The following is a 20,717-nucleotide window of genomic DNA, read 5'->3' on the forward strand; positions in this document are numbered from 1 at the left end:
CTTTGTCTACATTTCCCAGAACAAAATGAAGCACAGAATAAAACATTTCTGTTTTCATTATGAAATCATGGAAAACGTGTCTAACTGCTCATTAGTTGTTGGTTACAAAAGGCAAATCTGAACATACGATAACTGTTGGAAAAAAGGCACAAAGTACGAATTTATTCTCGTCTTAAACCATAAATCTGGTTGTTTTTCTTTAGTTCAGAAATTGATATGATACCCAGTTATTGTGGGTTTTACCTGCATATCAGGAATCATAATCCAACACCTGAGTTATTGTCACTCATCTGTTTTTCTCTCAAATTATTTCATAAAAGCAGTAAACTAATAGGAACCACATAAACTAAATGGTTGGTTTACATGGTTCCTGGATTTGGACACATGGTTCAGTCTTTGCCTTAAAATGTTATTTATTTATGTATTTTTATTTTTTACACACCACAGTTTGTAAACAGTTCCAGCACGAGGAGCTTCTATTACTGTTAGCGGGAAGATGTTGACTCATGTTTTTATCTGACGTTGATCTGGACTGTTATCCGTCCCGTTATCGTGTCCGTAAAGTTTATACACTATTCCAGTAATCCTTGTCGGTACATTTCCTCCCAGTCGGGACGCCAAATTGTTTTTCCTCAAATGACTGCATTCAAATGAACTCTAAACAAAAAGTCTGAAAACAAGGCCACATGAGCATTTGACAGTGAAGAAGCAGACAACCTTGTTTCTTTGTTTCACTCGCTTTTTTCCAGCATGGCGAAGGTGTCTGAGCGACTCCTCAGTCTGACAGTGACGTATTCTCAGCCTTTTTCATTCAAGCTGTCAGAATGAATTCATTTAATAGGGACGAATACATGCAGATTAATAGAGCTCTGCCTCCCACCCAGTGTGCTACCAGTTGGTTTCTTATCTGAAAGCAAGCAGTTATTTGCATAAAGTATTATTCATCAGTTGTGTATGAATGTAATACTTCAAGTTTCATCTTTGTGTTCAATTTGGTGCGAATGCAACTGTTCAGCAAACTGTTCTCGGCGCTACCAAACAAACTCGTGTGATGTTGATGAAGAAGTCACTCAAAAATATTTGCATTCATAATTTAATTTCACGCTACAAACACTCGTTTGTCGTCTTGTTTCTTTCCAAGATTAAAACTGATCTGCTGACAAAACGTATCTTACGAATCTTCATCTGCAGTCAACACTAAGCTTCACAATAAGACCCACTTTGTAATAGTTCTAAGAGTTTCAGGGATGTGACCTCGGTGTATCTCAACACTGCACAAACCTTTAAGGCAACTTCCTCATTTAATTATCTGGACGGCTGGTCTCAAACATCCTGGTCTGCCCGGAGCGATTCTCCTTTGAAGGTACCGAAGATGCAGACCGAAAAAAACCGGGGAGCGGTCCGTCCTGTGAAAGGACTCACTTCAGCGCCGCCGAGCGCTGCTTTAACTTGTGCAACAGTTTATTCACACCGATGTTTAATGAGTGAGAATACTGTCATCACATAAGCTTGTGTTTATCACATTACTGAGACAATTAGTGGACTCAGAGATGGAAAACATGCAGCCACTTTGAGTTTTATTGAAAACAATGTGATGAATTGGGCAGATATCCATCCATTCATCCGTATACAATCTAAAAGATAGGTGACTTAAATATTATACCAAATACAGCAGTATGCTGGCAGTGAAAAAGGGCGTGTCAGCTGTTTGACAGTTTAACAACATTTAGTTACTTTAGTGAAATGACTGCTCAGCCAGACGTCTGCAGGCAGGTCACTTCCTGTCTCTCATTCTCGTTCCTCTCGCTCAGCAGTTTTCTCTGACACCATTTTTCAGACTTTTTTGTTTGAGCTCATCATTTGTCATAATTTTTTTTACTGTCTGATTTATTTGAATTTCCTCCCCAGTTCGTTGGTGCAGTAAAGATGTTGGAAGAACCGATCAGCATTTTCACTCGTCGTGAATATATTTCCTCCGTGAAAGCAGAGCGTTCAGAAACCCCCACTGACAAGATTATGGAGAGACATTTTATTCGAAATGGTCACAAACGTGTATTACCTGATGGACAAATGAAAAGTGAGGTCTGCTTTACTTTAGGCTGAATGTATCTCAGACTACCAGGCAGAAGGTCCTCGGAGAAACACAACTCTGGGACTGTTTTACCAGCAGAACATGTCCTCCGAGCACTAACATATTTAAACCATATATATTTACCTTCATAGGCTCTATAGAGTCCATATTAGGTATTTGTGTCCTAACTGCTGCTCTATTTTGGAAAACATTATTCACTATTTGAAATAACTCACGAATTCAATTCAAAAAGAAAAGATATCAATTAAACGCATCACTTATTTTTTTTTTTGTCTTTGGATTCTAAAAACTCATAAAAATGCAAACTGATCTGCATATCAGGTGATTTGTGTAAGTTTTTAACATTTAATATGTAAATTAATACAAAACGGTGTCATATTTGGAGATGTGTGTGTACACGGATAGCTTTTCAAAAGTGGAGATTTTTAGACCCGTGAAGTTGAATTTAAAAATCTGTACGTAGAATATGAATATTTATTTAGGTTTTGATGCGTGCATTTGTTTAAAAGTATTCAAATGGTTTGGTATTTGTGTGGATAGGAACATGTCAATACCCAAAATTACACACAAACCAAAACAAAAATCATTTTTTCATTTCTAGATTTATTCATATACGTGTGTGACCAGCTTGAGTCACTAACTGAGCAACAAACACGCCAGAACACAACAATCTGCTGAAGTAATCACTATATTTTCATTTATAAAGAATATCTGAACATGCAATTATGTAGGAACAACTGTCCTCACTCATATTCAGCTCTGTTCAGGATCCTCTTTCTTTGGATTTTGTTGTTGTTGTTGTTGTTGTTTATTTGGCTTTAGCTCCAAACAGAAACGCTGACGAAGGTCATCTTCTAAGTTTTGGATAACGTTCAATTGTTTTGGGCTTCCAGAAAAAAAAAATCAAAGATCACAGATCTTTTGCTTCAATAATATAGGATTGCTTCATTTAAAACAAAGAAACGGCAATTAACTCATCGGTGGCGGTCGGAGAGCTTCCAACGTTTGAGAGTAATGACCTTTAAAACCCGACTGCTTATGATGACGGTTGTTCTTCAGTGGAACCTGAGGAAAACGTTGCCCGGTATTCTTCCCCCAGTATTACACACCTTACCACTGGGCAGGCTCTTGATTACCTTAGATACCTGTCATGTGTGTATTATTCCATTTCCTTTTTTTTTTTCTTTCTTTTTTTTAAGATGAATTATTTCAAATGTTTGTTTTCAAGTCGGACCCAAAGTAAACAGAAATGTGCTTCCTTGAACGGTCGTTCTGCTGACAGCGTTAGTTCAGCTCCATCCAGGGACACGTTCCAGCTGACCAGCGTCTTCATCCACTCGTGTTCCCATTTCATTTTACAAGTGGGAAGCTGACTTTGTTGAAACTCGGCAGCTACATAAAACATCAGATTACCCCACGGACCGCGATGAGGGCGGTCGTGGGTGTTATCCAATAAGTCTACAGCTTTCATGCAGCTCTGATTCAAGACTGAGACTAGCAATTAGAGGAAATTGCAATAAATACCAAAGAAAACAAAACCTACTTACACAAATCAATATCGCAGAAAAATGCAGGAAAGAAGAAGCATAAAAACGGTGGTTTAATTGAATGAAAAAGGATGGCCACTTTTAATAAAAGAACATGATATCACACTGAGCGGTTTTCATTGCAGCTGTTTGATCGCTGTCATGGAGTTGAAGTTACATCTATGCGTTTCTTCGTAGGAGATCCAAAGCAAACACATTTTTTTTTTTTTTTTTTATCTCATTCATTATGCTGAAAACGAAATGCCCCAAAGCCTGCCCTTTCCCCTGCTTCACTAATCAAGAGCCGTGACACATTTTCCCTCTCATTGGCATTCGTGCTACACGGAGACTAATGGCTGATTTCCCCTCAAAAACATTTCCCCCTGTATTCTCCTTCATGTATTATCCTGCGTGTTGACGTCCGTTCTCTGTCTCCGTGGATTTCTTACTGCCTCGTCAGCAGGAGAGGCACAATAATTTGTGCAGATGTATGAAAGAGTCTGAGTGTCCCCAGATCATCTTATCTGTGAGGGTTTCTGCTCGGTGACGGTGGAGGAGCTGCAGCAGCTCCTCCTGACGGGGTTGTGTTCTCCTGACATTGATCTGCCAGCTGTCCACTCCTTTGATTAATCTCTGCTTTGGGAGCTCTTCATTCATCCTTTTTTTTTTTTTTCTGCATTTCCTCCGTCGGCCTCGGAGGTTTTGCATCAACTGAAAAGGATCTAACTGAAACTGTAGAGTCTGTGTTGCTCACTTTATCCCTGCATTACTCGCTGACAGACAAGTGCAGATGCTTTGCAGGTTTGCAAAACAAATGCACTCTGATCATCTATTTGTGACACTTTCAAGTTTTACAAATCAAAGCATACAACTCATTTGGATCAGGCACACGCTGGCAAACAATGTTCGCCCTTTGTGAAATAAAAAAATAAAAAAACGACATTTAAGTCCAGTCAGTTCCCCCCTGGAGAGTCAGCGGGTCAATACACAGGCAGCGGAACATACGATTTTAACAAGCGTATTGCAGATACAGTGTAAAAGTCCCACTCACCAGAGGATTCGTTAGGAATGCTGACTTTCTAACATCTAACCTCGAGGACCTGCTGCATCTGAGCGAGGAGGAAGTGTTTGGTTTAGGAGCTGTCGGAGCAGATTTCCCTCTTCATACTGTGCTCTGGAAGCCTTCTGTTGTTTCCGTGTTTATCAGCCTTCGCCTCACGTATTCCTTCGCTACGTCTCCTCGCTGCTGCTCAACACTTCTCCAACCTTCAGGTTTTTTTTATTAATTTTTTTCCCCTCCATGGTTCCACGCGTCTCCACTTCGGGGCGTCTCGTACGTTAAGTGGTGTTTTCTTGACAACTATCTCAAAAAGCTGAAAGCATCAGCAGCGTGCAAATGCACTGGAATTAAATGTCGGAAAGTATCGACTCTGCTGATGAGCGTGATCCCGCTCAGATGACCTCATCAGCATCCCATCAACAGAGAAGTTAATTGTATTTTTAAAGCAATGTGCTTAACCTCACGGATCTCCATGTGAAATATGCAACAACTTTGTCCTATTAATAACCTCGTCTCTTCCTGTAAGGGGTTTGTGATGAGAGGCTGCAGCGGGTTTCATTTTGACATGCAGTGCGCTCGCTTCACTTCTCTTCATTTTTTAAAATCGACTTTTTCATAGATTTGTTTGTGCTTTGGTCAAGTTGAGTTATAGATATATATATATCATACACTTTATGCAAATATTTCGCTGCTTTAATCTTTAGTGAAAAATTAATTAAAGGAATAGCTCAACATTTATCTTCTAAATTAGCTTGAGATGGACGGTCGATACTATTCTTACATCCTCAATTAGAGAACCGGTGACGGGGGATTATTGGCAGAAATGGAATATAATATTCACAATTATGTTAAATTACCTGAAACTAAGATTTGTGTTTTTGTTACCTTGGTATGAGCGCATCATCCCTACATCAGGAGCACGTCCTCTCCCACAGCGTGTTGCACTGCCGTGTTTCTACAGCTGCCCAGAAAGGACAAACCTATAAGGGGCCCCGAATGAATTCATATGAAGGGCCAAAAATGTATCTGGAGGGATCGCCATGGGCCAAATCTAAAAGAACATTTCAGAATAACCTAAAACACTCTTTAATCTGCATAATAGTACACAAACAGGAGTTTTTCCCTTTTTTTTTTCCTTCTTTTTTCTACATTTTCTCTTGTCAGTGTGCCACTGCTTCGATCTCTCATCTTGACTGGCAGCCTGAAGTCTGTGACGTAGGAGCCACTAACATCATGAGCATCAGCAGGAGGAAGACAACACAATCACTCTTCTTGGATTAAGTCGTAGACCAATGGAATTGAATTACTTTATTGGGGAAGACTAACAGCACTGTGCTGTACGTTTCCTTAAAACGGATCACATGTACTCTTTTAGCTGCACAAAAATTAGAGTTGGTAGTCATTACGCTGAGGACTTCAGAGCACATGAGGAGAATAAGCACAAGCTTGTCAAATGGCGTGGTGGGCTGAAGTGGGCGGTTCTGGACAAACCAAACACTGCCTCTACAGAGGGACTTTTGAGCTTTCAAATATTAGATTCAATCCATTTTTCTTATGAAATGCCTTTTTTTATCAATTCATGCCGCCTGTCCATGTTTCTTTTCCTTTGCAGCCATTAGCTGAGCTTTTATACTGTAAAATGATTTGATTTGAACATCGGTAACTGACATTTAGGATCTGGGATGTGCCTCTCCCTGGTTATATGTAGCAAAGATATTTTTATAATTTGGTGTCACTCCCCCCTCATGAGAGATCCTCTGCTTTATATAACGGGGGAACTGAAGCTTCACGTTTCGATGATTGCAACTTGTAACAAACCGCTCCACCTTAACTTTCTACAACATCACCTTCAATATTCTGCTCTGTTTCTGTCTAATCTTCAACTTTTATGCTCCTCCAGGTCCAACTGTTTTGAAGTCTTTGCCTTGGATGGAGCCAGCACCAATATTCTTCAATTTTGCACTGCAGCAGAAAGCACTGACTGGCTCCAAGCAATATCTACTAATATCAATGACTTGACACAGGAGAATGTAAGTCCATCTCTGAACATTAGAGGCTCAGCTCCATCTTCCTCGGAGTCTTTGTTAAAAATGAAAGTGAAAAGAAAACCTGTTTTTTTTTTTTTTTTAATCAAGTAGAGTTGTGTTATATTTTTAATTCTTCCTATAGAATCCACTACGTTATATAATCACTAAATGGACGTGGTTGTTTTAAGTAATCTAAATGTGCAGGTTTGCAGTTTAGGAATTACCAGATTTCAGTGAATTGTTATCCACTTTTAATCGTTTAAAGCTGATAACACCATTTTAATACCGAAGTCATTGAAACTTACACTGGAATATGTTTTGCCCACAGTCGTTGTATGAATCTTCCCACACACTTAACATGGTTTTAACAGACCCTTCCTGACGAGTGCTCATTGACTCATTGACAGAGGCCTCTCCCCTTCTGCTCACAATAAAAAAAAGAAACGCTCTTATACCTAATTAATGAGTACCAAGTACTCATTCTGCATGTGCTCTTCTCTCTCATTCCCTCCTATTTCACTTTGATTCTCACACCGATGACGCGCAGCGTTTTTGATCGGCGAGGATGCAGACGTACTGAACGCTGCGCGCTCGTCGATCGCACAGCTGCCTTTTTTTTTTTTTAAAGTGTGATTAATTCATGCCTGCTTCGCCTAATTACAGACGTGGAGTGTGATTGCTAAATGTCCAATCAGGATGTAATTGTCTGCCCGCTTTGGGAGAGAGCGGAACTTTTGTTTTAATGACCTACAACCTCTAAATAGACTGAGCGACATCCTCGGTTTCCCTCGCCAGTTTTTCTCGTGGATGAGTGTCATCTGGCGTGTTGCTGGATGATTTGATGCCGTTTGATGTTCGGTTAGAGAGAATTAAAAAAGGATCTGGCAGCTTGTTGGTGTTCAACAATACACAGATTTCAGGTGGCGATGAAGCTGCTGAATGCAGCTGATGTGGAACAACCAGCTTGCAGAGAGGGAAATGCTGACACGCCAGGTGTGCGTTCGCTGCGAACACGTTTCACTGTTTTGCAACATTTTTCTGGCTGCGTGATGTTCCAGAAAAACGGTGCACATTTTGAAACGGACGTCTCTTCCGGTGTGTTTCACAAACGTTTTCTGAACATGTATCTTCTCCTGCTGATCTTTATTTGATCTCTGTCTTCATCCACTGACTTTAACTCTGGTGTTCTTCGGTCGTCGTGTAACTCTGCCGCAGATTGCATTTGTATGTGGAACCGTCTGGGATCGAACCAGACATGACTTCCTTTTGTCCTGCTCTTGACTCTGATGCATTTAGCCATTTTGTTTCTTTACTTATTCTGAGATCACTAGTAAGAAAATGACATGGTTACTTTTTTTAGTAAATAAGAGAGACATTCATTTTAGTTTATGAAACACACTTTCCCAGTTTATTAAATGCTGCCAGTTCATGTGCTGTTTGCATTTACGTTGCTAATCCCAATAGTTTAATCGTATTCAGTTAAACACATTTTATTACTTGAGCTGATCACCAGTATCGCACCCATCATAACAAGCATCTCTGCATTTTCCTTCCAAAATCTGCACTGCTTGCAAGTCATTGTTGTCCTTATGGTTATTATAAACGTACATCTCGAATGCAATTGTAACATAGAACAGAAAAGCAGACTTTCAAACCCCCTTGTAGTCTGACTTGGACGTGCCCCCAATCATCGAAGGCTGCCCGCATCCCTGATGAGGGAGCAGTGCAACCAGAGGAAGGAGTGATGGAAGCGAAGATGCAACAAGAGAGGTGGGCTACATGCTAAGCTAAAGGCTAGAGCCTTTACCTCGAGTGTTTGCTCACTTGAGCACAAGCTTTAAGGACCAGGATCACAGCACAGTGGGGAATTACAGGCTATCGTGCTTTCATTTTCACGGAGAACCGACAGGCCTGAGTCAGCGGAGCAGCTACAAACACGCTCCGTCTACCGTGAGGACCTCACAGCGGCGTCGGGGGAAGAATACAGGTTCACTGTTTCTTCAGCGGAAGCGAGTCAGACTCTGAGAAGGATAAATCCCTGGAAAGCGGCCGGCCCAGACCGCATGCCAGGCTGTGCACTCTTTAATCATCAGACCTGGCCGATGTCTTCACAGTCGTAATCAACCTGCTTCCAGACCATCGACTCCCTTCCCGAGGAGAGGCCAGCGACGTGTCTCACGGACTCCATTTGTGATGAAGTGCCTTGAATGGATGTTCACGACCTACATATGAACGTACCGGACACGTCTGCGGTTCACTTCCCAGCAGAACAGGTCTACAGAAGATGCCGTCAAGACTGCCATCTACACGGTCCTCTCACACTTGGAGACCGAGGACTGCTCTACAGTCTCTCCGTGTGGCCTCCCAGAACAACATCAGTATCATCACATTTGCAGATGATACTGTCATTGGATTGATGATCAATGAGGGAGAGTACAAGAGGTGAGATGGCAGACAAGACAACAATCTGTCCTGAAACACCAACCGCATTACGGAGGTGATTCTTGACCCAAGGAAGTGAAGAGAGCCGCAAATCCCACCTCCAACTTCTTCGGTATTCACGTCAGCGAGAATCTCACGTGGTCTCAACACATCGCTGGTCATCACACAATCTCATCCATGTTTGTGTTCTCCGAGAAACTTCGGCACGCCAACCCACACTCTGGGAAACTTGTAGAGGGGTACGATCGAGAGCATCGCAGTCTGTTTGGGGAACTGAACTGGACCTCAACGCTCTTCAGCCGGTGTCACAACTGCAACAACCATCACTTCAGGACATCTTCCACACCACATGGAGAGTCATCGGGAGAGCACTCGATATTATCGGGGACTCGACGCACCCTCATCACAGCCTCTTTGCACTCGTACCTTCAGGGAGACTCGCAGTGTGAAATCAAGAATCCCACAACTCAGAAAACCGTTTTTAATCCGCAGGCCATCAGACTATCGAACGACTCTTCTCTCCTCCCACCGACGTAAACAACTCATTTTGTGTGAAGGGCTCTAACCTCCTACTCACACACACACACACACACACACACACACACACACACACACACACACACACACACACACACACACACACACACACACACGTACACTGCTGCTACTCATTGTGAATGTTTTGCATACACGATCACTCAAAGCACTTTGGGGCTGAATGCATTAACCCTGTAAAGCCTGACACCTCAAATAAATAGCTAAAAATTCTAGTTAAAAAAAAAAAAAAATTGTAAATGTTTTTGAAAAAAGTGTTTTTGACAAAGTACAAAAAAATTATGCTAATTTTAGAAAGACAAACTAATTGGATTTGGAAAATTCAGAAGTTTTTGTTGATGTTTTTTGCTGTTTTTCCAAACAGGAAGGGGAGCAGGGCGTTTAATGTGTCCAGTGTTACATATATAAATTAATAGCGGTCTGGGACATTTTGGATTTTTCTCTTTTTCTCTGCTTGACAGAACTGCTGAGAAAACACTTCACTTTTATCGCTCAAGTCTTCCTTATTACTACCTGAGTTTCCTGCAGTAAGCATTACATTTTGAGTCCATTCCTCCTCCTCCTCCTCATCATCCTCATCATCCTCACATTCCCCTAACTGCTCCATGTCACTTTAATTTCCATCTGTAATAATGCTGATTACATATTTAACACTACTTTTTTTTTGTATTTTTCGTGTATTTGACATCGTTGTAGGTATAATGCAGATTGCATCATGAAATGCGATACAATAACAATTGACATGGATTTGCAGAGAAATTACCTTATAATATCTACTGTATCAAATTTGATGCAAACATTTTCAAGCGATTTTACTCAACTGTAGGCTGCAAAATATTAAGTAATTTCCCTTAAATCAATAACAATATAAATGTTACTCTTGGCTCAACTTTTCTGAAACTATAAAGATGACCTGAACTAATAATCTACAAGAGGTCAGAATGTATCCCAACAGGTTTTTTCAGCAAAGTATTTATCATATTGATGATGTAGAGGACTCAGAAACTCATGCGGAAAATATAATACAAATGGTGTTACATGGATAAAATATTGTCAAAGTCATTAATGCAAAACGTGTTGCTAATTTGTATTTATCAAAGTGTTTTATTGTACATGTGTGCTACAGTAGACCATGTGCATATCAAACCATCTCACGTATGCAGCGTGTCATAAACTCCTATTTATCTTCTTTCTTTCTTTTTTTTTTTTAATGGCTATATAATACAATCTTCTGTTTGCGATCAGAAGAAATGCAGAGTAGGAATTTCTTTCACAGTGGAACTGACTGGCTTCGTGTACGCCAATGTAGAATGTATAATTAAATGTCCATTTGATGTGTATTTTGCACAAAATGTTATATACAGATGAGACTGTTTATTGCTTTGCTGTATCTAATGAGTTGTGTCGAAGTAAAGTGGTAAGTACATCTGAACTAAGCAGAAATGTGTATCAATAAAGTGCGATCACGTTTGTGTTGGTACTCGCTCAACAACTTCATTCACAGCTGTTAAGAGGATCAGAATGTCTTTAAGCATTAAAATCTGTAATATTTTTTTTAATTTTTTTTTTTTTTTATAGCTCTCACTATTTTATTTCTGTTTCCCTCATAGATAAAGATAGTCAACAAATACTGCTCTTCGGATGATCAGGTATGCTGACACCGGCCGAACTCGACAAGCCAACCCAACATATATTTTTTGGAATAACCACGGTGCAGCAGCCCCATTAAATCACCTCTCACTGCACACCTTTAGTAAACAGTCATAGTAGAGACAGAACCGAAAACAGTGACAGGGGCCAGAATCAAACTGAAAGGTTGTGCTTTAATGATACCCTGTCTAACCTTACTCGGCACCAGTAGTCTGAAAGCTGCAGGTATTAAGTGCAGGGTACGGCTCTCGACAACATCTCTGGATGTTGTTGGTATTCTACACTTTACACCAAACACGATTAAAAAAATAAAAGAGAAATGATGCCGATGCAGAATCGCCTTAAACTGCAATACCAGCGAGTGCCACTAGAGGTCGGCTCCAAAAAGCCTCCGGCTCCATAGACTCCCATTCAACTTCTCTCATCAAATCCAAAGTGAATAAAATGTGTCCATCAGTTATCTCGGTGTTGTTAGCTAAAGTCACTCCTTCTTATTAGTTTTCTGGAGGTCCATCTGAAAATAATCCCTCATTCATTAGAAAAGAAGATTCAAGAAGACCTGGTTTTGGGGGCGTGTCTGTTTGATTGACAGGCCTGTGGTGCAGTCAGGTTACAGCTATCGGTGGGCGGGATGTAGTTTCGTCAGGTTTCCAATCAGATCTGTCAGATCCACTGCTGGCTCCTCCCCCAGCTTGTCCAAATATGGTCACTTCCTGCTTCAAACCGCTCCGAACTAGCAAAGATGGTGACGGACAGAATCTGAGCTGGAGGATTCATAACTGCCGTTCATAAACCAACGATGACATCACTGCTGGTTTCTGTTTGGTTGCTATTCATCTAAAGGCTCCTTTTGGATCTGCCCTGATGGAGTAGTTTGTTAGATGGTCAGACTCTGAACTTTTAATTAGGTTTTTTTTTAGGTTTTTATTGACACTATCTGGTGACTATCAATGTGCAGATTGTTAAAGTATCGTAGAACTTACATGTTAAAAGGTCACGTGTCTCTCTACATGTCTAGTGGGTGGAGATCCCAGTTCAGACTATTGTCCTTTGCAAGGAACGTTCCAGCTCTGCATGTTGTAGCATTTCCACAGTGAATAAGCCAATTGAATGACATTTTTCAGTGATTTGGAACAATTTTGGAACGAATCATCCTCATTTTAAGAAAAGCAGCAGAATTCATAAGTGTGACGGTTTTGTCAGGAAGGAGTGGAGACCAGTACATAGAAATCGATGGACCTAGTTAATGACAGGATATGAGAGTGTAACAGAAGGAAGCAGGGCAGCACTGTGCGGCACTCGGGATCTTTCTGTGCTTTTCCTCAGATGGGATGAGAGCAGAGAAACATACCGAGTCAATCTAGTGTAGATCAAAGGTAAATTGTTGCAGTGCGGCTGAGACTGCAGCACCACTTTACAAAGACTGTCTTTTTAAATGCATCACTTCTGAGCAATGTCACTGTTTTCTCTGCTTTTATTCATTTACTTCAGCGGTGCATGTTTTACTCTTGTGGCCTTTTGACTGAGCAGGAGCAACATTTTCATTGTGTATATTTTTCACATTGAAATAATGAAACTATAAATGTCTTCTCTGCAGATTGTTCACGTGGGCTGGGCGTGTGAAAGCCCCGAAAGCAGCGCCACCTGTCGAACTTCAGCATTCAAGTTCCTGGCACTGAGAGGACCATATTTTTATATCTTCAGAAGTCCCCCGGTAATTAGTCTTTCATCATTTTCCTATTCAATATGCTTTTCACTTGTCATTCAGATCTTTAGAAAGCCATTTAAAACATATAAAAGGGTGTAATATTAAGTTCATTTGAAATGGTTTTGTCCAAAATCTGAAGCATGTTTATCTGATGGCTTTACACTCACAATTCAGATCCAGATGATTAAATTCTACTCCGATCTCAGCACAGTGTAATAATTGTTCAGGGCCCATTTAGATTTTGTTCTTGTATGTGAGAGTCGTGATCATTTTGTTCTGCTGCTCACTGATCTGTGATTGCCCCTCTCTGTGCTGCGTGTTCTGTGCTTTTGAAACAAGTTGGCAGCGTATGTCAAATACAGTGTGCCTCAGTTATAATTGAATAAAAGAAGACAGCCGTGCAGTGACTGCTGATGAATTTATATTTGTTGTGATCACGGCTGACTGTTAGTTGACAATGACAAAGGCTGTGCCGCTGACTACACGTGGTTAATTCCCTTTTTTACAATTGGATGATAATTGATTTGTCTGCATGTATGGCCTCTGGTGCAGTGCAATGTTGGCCTTGAAACTGCTGGTATTTATTCCATACCAACACCACACTTTCTAAACCAGGAAAAAAAATAACAGGTTTATATGTTCCAGTATTTTCCATCTGATTGCCTTCTTTTCCAACTCGGTTTATGTCTGGACTGATTATGAAACATTAAAGGGCTTTTAATTTGAAAATAATAAAATAAGTGCTGGCATTCGGCCGACCGATGGTGCTGATCCAGCCACAAATATTTTCCTGATATTATTTACCTCATTTCTGTGCACCCATTTCATTTCAGCTTAGTGTGAAAGTCTGTTCTTCACTTTTGCTGTCATTGACATAGAGGCACTACTTTCTCTTCTCGCTTCTGCTCTCTGTATGCTTTGTAAGGGGCGGGGCTTCATCCCCGCCACACCCACATGGAGCGGGGCCATAGACTGGATATAAAAGTGGCCGTAGCTTCCGCGTCTGAAAATTAGGCCGATACAGAAGTGCCTTAAGCTGCAATACCACCAAGTGCCACTGGAGGTTGGCTCCAAAAAGTCTCCATAGATTCCCATTAAAACTAGTCTAATCAAATTCTATGTCAATAAAATGTCTCCACGAGTTACCTCAGAGTTGTTAGCCAAAGTCACTCCTTCTTATTAGTTTTCTGGCGGTCCATCTGAAGATAATCCCTCATTAATTAGAAAATAAACTAAATAAAATCATGTTTTTGGGGGTATGTCTGTTTGATTGACAGGCCTGTGGCACCGGCCAAATTCCAAACTCAAGGCATCACGATGGCCGCTCACAAACCAACAGGTGACGTCACTGCTGGTTGCCGCTTGAGCAGAGCAGTAGAGAGATGGGTGAAGTGAACAATGAAGTGACAACTACACTCGGTGTGAAACTGGGAAGGCAATAAATCCAGCAAGATTAAGTTATTAATGAACTGACGTCGCCCTCAACCTCCCTCGAGGTTTGAAGTTCACCATCCCTTGAAGGAACAACATGACGCTGGAGAAGTGTGCAGCACAGCAACTGATAAAACCTTCCTAAAAGCCCCTCAAGCCAACACTACATTTAGTCATTGGTCATTTTAAATTCATATCATGCCAAAGGGGTGCCTGAGTCACGCAACCTGTCGGCACCCCCAGTTCAAATTTCTGTTATTGTGAATAGTTAAGCAAGTAGGTGACCTGATTTCCAAAAACCATAAAGTTTCAAGTTCAAGTTTCTTGAATATTTTAAATAAGATTACTTTTTTAATTTTGTTTTTATCTCTATCCATTACAATTTCAAAATAACAAGAAATGTAAAGGGTCCAAAGTCAAAGTTTGGACGTCCTGATTGGTCGGTTAGTAACACCTCCTTTGGCAAGTAGCTTGTAAATGCTTTTTGTAGCCAGAGCCCTTTAATTGTTGTTTGGGGGAATCTCAACCATTGTTCCATGCAAAAGGCTTCTAACTCTGTGAGATGCTGGGTCTGTCTTGCTTGCACTTCTCCTCTGAGGTTATTACACAGTTTAGGATGGGAGACTGAAGCTCATGGCAAATTCTCCAGCTTGTGTTTCTTGAGGATGTCCATTAGATTTGGAGGTGTGTTTAGGGTCCTTATGCTGTTATAGAAGCTGCCCTCTCTTCATCTTTTTTTACAGACAGCTTGGTGCTTGGTTACTGAATCTGCTGGTGTTTAATTGAATCCTTTCTTTCCTTCTGTCCTCTATCAGAGATGTTTCCTCTGCCACTGGCTGCAACACAAGTTTAAAGCATGATCGATCCACCACCGTGTTGGAGAGGTGCACTTTCTCTTTTCATGAAATTTCGCACCTTTTTGTCTCCCAGCATACCTTTGCCCACTGCAGACAAAAAAAAAAAAACAACAAAAAAAAAAAAAAATCGATTTTAACTTCATCAGTGCACAGGACTTGTTTCCAAAATACATCAGGCTTGTTCAGATTTTCCTTTGCCAATGTCTGATGCTGAATTTTGTGGTGAGTTTTCATGTCCTCCAGACCTCAAATTAATCTCTGTTGTTCCCTTTAACTGCCATTTCTTAATTACTGAGGAAACAGACACCAGAAAACACTTGGATTCGTTTAGAGGAGCCCATGTCTGCTGAATGTTAACACGGGGTTTGAGGAGTCAGGATATTTCAGAAAAGTTTTGAAATTTGGCCTTTTGCGTAGATGATTGTGAACAAGCTGAAGCCATAACAAGATAGTTAAGGTTTCAGACCTTGGTAAAAGTTATCTGAGAGTGCAAATTTCTTCTGGTGCCCAAACCTTTGCATGACGCTTTCTACCTTTTTACGACTGCGCCAGTGATAGCCAAAGCCAGAGGCGTTACGTTTTTGGATTGTCCGTTAGTCCGTGCTGTTCTTGTGAACACGATATCTCAAACATTTTGAGGGAATTTTTTCAAACTTGGTAAAGAGATTGACTTGGTGCGAAGGATGAACTGATTCGATTTTGTTGGTCCAAGTTTGCTGACACCCCACACTGACCAATGCTTATAAGCACGATATCTGGGGAAGGCCTGGAGGAAATGTCTTTAAATTTGGAACAAACATTCACATGGAGTCAAGGATGAAGCGAATATATTTTGGTGGTCAGAGGTCAAGGCCAAAATGATCTCACGTCCATCTTAACACTCATTCCCATTCTATCGATATTTGGCTCTGGCATTCACTTGGACTTAACTGATTACAATTTAGTGGTCAAAGGTAACTGTGACCTCACAAAACACATTTTGGCCATAACTCAATAATTCATACATTAATTTTGACATTTCACACAAATATCTAATACGATAAAGTGATTATTATTCTTTTCTGTCTATTATTCGGCACCGTAACTAAAGAACAAAGGGGAGACTATGACCATATTTCACTTTGATGATAGATACTGAATCTCTCGGTGTCCAGGTAGACATTGTGATTGTATAGATCTTCTGAGCTGTCAGGTTTAAAGTTGTGTGCGCCAGTGCATGATTGTGGATTTAGTGTCCCATTGCAGTTCATTGATCTGGTGTTTGGTTGACCTGAAAATCTGACTGCTTAATTTCACAATTGATTTTACAGTTAGAGAGATTTTTAAATACTTTGATCTGCATTTAGTGACATAGAGATAAAAAGTGTCTTACATCACAGCTCCTCGATCATGGATTATGGGTCTGCTGGAGGCCAATACATTTTAGTTTTAGTTCTGCCTCCTCTAGTCTGCTCAAGAATCCAGCTCGACCCACAGTGGATATTACACCGCTGTCCGATCACCACATTTTGAATTCCCTCATAACACCGATGATGTCCGGTGAGATTGGAGACGGTCACTCCGGCCGTTTGTTCGAATGTCAGGGACCCGAGTCGGGTCTTGTTTCAGCATATTCTCAGGCCGAGCTTGTTGATACCATCAAACAGGCCTGCAGCGGTTGCAGGCAGTCTTTCACTCTGCTCGAGGTGTCACTACAGCAAAGACACAACTACCACTAAGAGATTTTTTTTTTAGCAACACTGTGGGTGATGCCTGCATTTTCTATAAAGACATTAGTTATTAATAATCTGTACTGAGCATCCAAAATTCTGTTGGATTTCAACAATTTTATTCCCTAATTATAATTAAATTATAGTGATTTTTCTTCCCACATATTTCTTTTTCTAAACCATCTTCAACCTTCAGTAGGGACCCTTGTTAACATGAGGGAATGGCCCTAATGAACCTTATACGAGTCAAAGAAAGTGCTGCAGGAAATGTCAAGGAAGTCTCCTTTACAAGAAACATGCCACAGGCAAAGACTTTTGCTGATGCAGAAACTAAAGTCTGTCTGAAGTTTCGGAGCCTTTAGTTGTGCTTTAATGGGAAGAAAAATAACTACAGCCTGGGAGCAGGTGTGGGCTGCAGTGAACTTTTGTATTTTCTACTCTTACTTGATACAGACCAATCAAAAGGGAACAGCAGATTATGATGACAAGTCATCAGCGATCATTTTATTAAATTGCATTAATGGCTGTATTTTGAAGTCTGTTAAGTTACAGTTGCGTGAACTCCATTATGCAGCTGGTGGGTTGTGAAATGCTAGAAGTGTCTTCTGGCTTTAGTTGAAACATGGCAGTTGCCAATATCCTGAGGTAGAGAGCGCTTGAATATGCAACAGGATGGTGTTGGGGGATGTGGTTCAATGAAACGTGCCCTGAAAAACAACATTTACTTAGGAGCCTTTTGTACTGTTGCATTGTGAAAATGTATAATTGCAAATCCATTTTAACATTGACCCATGGATGTAGATGACCGCGTTTCAGACCTCATTTCAGACCTTAATTTTGCCCTTTAAAAACAGTACAGCGGGACATATTTTACATTCAAACGCTTCCACACATAACATCTGTTTTTCTTGTCGTCAGTAAATCTCATGAAAAGACCCAAACTGTGAAGGAATAATTCATCATTATTGGTTTTCTCTAGCTGTGTGAGGAAAGGGATCCTCATGCGGTTACTGTGACCTCCTGTACTTTGGGTCGCCAACGGCAACTCCGTGACAAAGATAGGAGTGAAAGGGCAAATAGTCCTGAAATGCCAGGCCAGCTGTGAGCACAGAAGGAGGCTCTCTCCAGTTTTCCAAGGTTAACCAGGTCTCAGGGATGAAAGTGTCACATCTCCTCCTTATCTGGAAATACCAAAGAGTCTATGAGGGTTTTTAACTTTGGCCGAAGAGGAAAGAGTTTTAGAGTTGGGATGGCGAGGCGCTCATCTCCACTCATTCTGACTCGCCATGATCGAGTATGTCAACAAATATTTCTACTTGAGGCATCAGATGCTCTTTTTCCAGTAAATTTGACTGGATTAAAAGATTCCCAAACAGCAAACATTTCTCAATCAATAGGTTTTTGTGTTTTCATTTCATTTGTGACAATATGAAAAAGAAAAGAATCCCAGTTTGTGTTTTAATTAGATAAATAGTTTTGCTCACGATACAAGACATGAGGAGGAAGGTTTCGATTTTCAAACTGCATGCATATGATAAGCTTCTAACATTCACTACCGGTCAAACAAGAATACTTGATTTTCTTTTTCATGTGAAGCATGTTTCACAGACTGCCGACAGCCAGATTCACATCCGTGGGCCAAAAACGATGTCTTGTTGAGCATTTCTGTCATCTTGCTCTCTGAAAATGTGGTCCTGAGATTTGGTCTACAACTGTGGTCTTTCCTGTTTGTTCCCTGAGAGCCACACTGTCAACATGAGGGACACATTTACTGTGAAACTGAAAAAAATACAAATAAAATTTGCATTACACGAGCAGTTTGGAAATGACTGTTCCAGTTATTTTGCTTGGAAGCAGAATCTTTGTTTGAATGGGAATGGATGATTTTTTTCTTGTTCATGTTGGTGAGGACAGCAGGCCAACAGAACTGGCAACGCTGCACTGAATCAGGATGGCTTCAGGGTCTGCAGAGGCTCTGACTGTTTGGGTTTTTGTGTACGGCTGCATTATTTGCTGCCTTTTCACCAAGTAAAGTTTGGCGAGCCTCATGAGGCTCACTGCTGTTCAAATAAATATCGGACACTTGAATTAGCACTTGAAACTTTGTGAATTAAGCAAAGTTGAACTGTAATCTATAACTACAATTCTGTCCTCACTTCTCCAGCTTCCAATAAAGTTTCGCTTTCATTTTAAAATACTGTTGCTACACTTTAGAGCTCTCCATGGCCAAACACCTCAGTGCATTGTTGATCTCCTCCTTTAAAACCCGAGGTGACGAAGCTTTTCAAACTGTTGCACTGAAGTTGTGGAAAGCTCTTCACCCATCATGACGATCTCTCCAATCCTGCGACATTTTTAGAAGACAGTTAAAAAACACTTTTAATCAGAGGCTTTTTGTTAACCTGTAGCTTCTATTATGTATTACTGTTTACTGGCTCATCTCTCCACTCGTGTCCTTGTTGGTTAGTTGTTATTGTGATTTTAACTGTTCAAAAAGCATGCTGTTTGTAGGCTGTTTTATCAATGTGAAGCACTTTTCAGTGATTTTATATCCATGAAAGGTGCTATACAAATAAACTTTCCTTCCTTTATTACTTACTTATGATTCATGTATTAAAGTTAGCTTTCAGAAGACCTCCTACTCCCATTAAAATGTACCCGCATGGAAACATAAATTGATGCTTTTGTAACTTGGTTTATTTCATGATCTCTTAATATCTGCTTAAGCTCTTTTCAAATGCAATTTTTTCCAACTTTTTAGGTCTCTGTTGGTCTAGAAATAATTAAAAGAACAGTTGGTCTTCAGTTCTGGCTGCAACATCAACTTGGCTCTGACCTTTTTCACATTTTACATTATTGATGCATCTCTTCTATTCAAGTGTCCCTGTGAGCCACTGCAGTGAGGCTGTACTTCCAACACCAGGACAAGCAAACTGGAATTCACCTATCAGTCTTTTTATTAATTACAACATGACATGGGATTGTCCCACCAGACACAACATTTAAAATATGCTGTGTATACAGTAGGATTTACCTGTTGGTGATTGGCTTAATCAGCATACGAATATTTTAGCTGGTGGAACAAAACCTGGAAGTGGAAGATTTACACGTCTGTCCTGTCTTTTAAATAAACCTCTCTCTGTCAGCTGCTCCACTCTGCCTGCCCTGTTTGTTTTGCTACAACAAAAGCACTGTGTACTTCTGCTCTAGTCTTTGTGGATAATGCAAGGTTTACTTTTGTGATGTAAATTTATCTCCCTGTACAGAGTACAACAGGATGAATCTATTGTGCTCCGTGTCTCTGGCGGTCATCCAGGCGTTCACACACCTAAAGCCACCTGCCGAGCTTTAATTTGCATGTAGTGCTTAAATAAGGACAATTCTGCCATCAAGGGCAAAAAGGCTTGTTTTGATATGCTGCCTCCTCATCTCACTGATTGATGTTTATTTCTTAGATCAGTGCTGCTGACTGGGGACAAGCTGAAACAACGTATAACCTCTATGAGGTTCTTTTCAAAGTTCACAAGGTATGTTAAGAGAAAAGCGTTGTTATTATACATCAGGGCTGTTTCCAATATAGATGGTTGTTTTTCTCTGCCTTTAAATAATAGTGTTTTATGATCCCAAAAAGGAGGGTATATACACAGTGACATTTTGTTT

At 40.5% G+C, this 20,717-nt stretch overlaps 1 protein-coding gene across 1 annotated transcript in view; it reads left to right on the plus strand.

The window, feature by feature from the left end:
* sntg2 (syntrophin, gamma 2) overlaps positions 1-20,717 on the plus strand; it is an 80,081-nt gene that overhangs the window by 41,439 nt on the left and 17,925 nt on the right. Inside the window, exons 10-13 of the mRNA XM_069719740.1 lie at positions 6,579-6,708; positions 11,313-11,351; positions 12,950-13,066; positions 20,513-20,584. Coding sequence (XP_069575841.1) covers positions 6,579-6,708; positions 11,313-11,351; positions 12,950-13,066; positions 20,513-20,584 — 358 coding nt within the window. The remainder of the gene's footprint in view (positions 1-6,578; positions 6,709-11,312; positions 11,352-12,949; positions 13,067-20,512; positions 20,585-20,717) is intronic.

The sequence above is a fragment of the Brachyistius frenatus genome, unplaced genomic scaffold (genome assembly GCF_029030835.1).
Source record: "Brachyistius frenatus isolate BFR_SWC_R1_liver_20210118 unplaced genomic scaffold, ASM2903083v1 Contig_222, whole genome shotgun sequence".
Lineage (NCBI taxonomy): Eukaryota > Metazoa > Chordata > Actinopteri > Embiotocidae > Brachyistius > Brachyistius frenatus.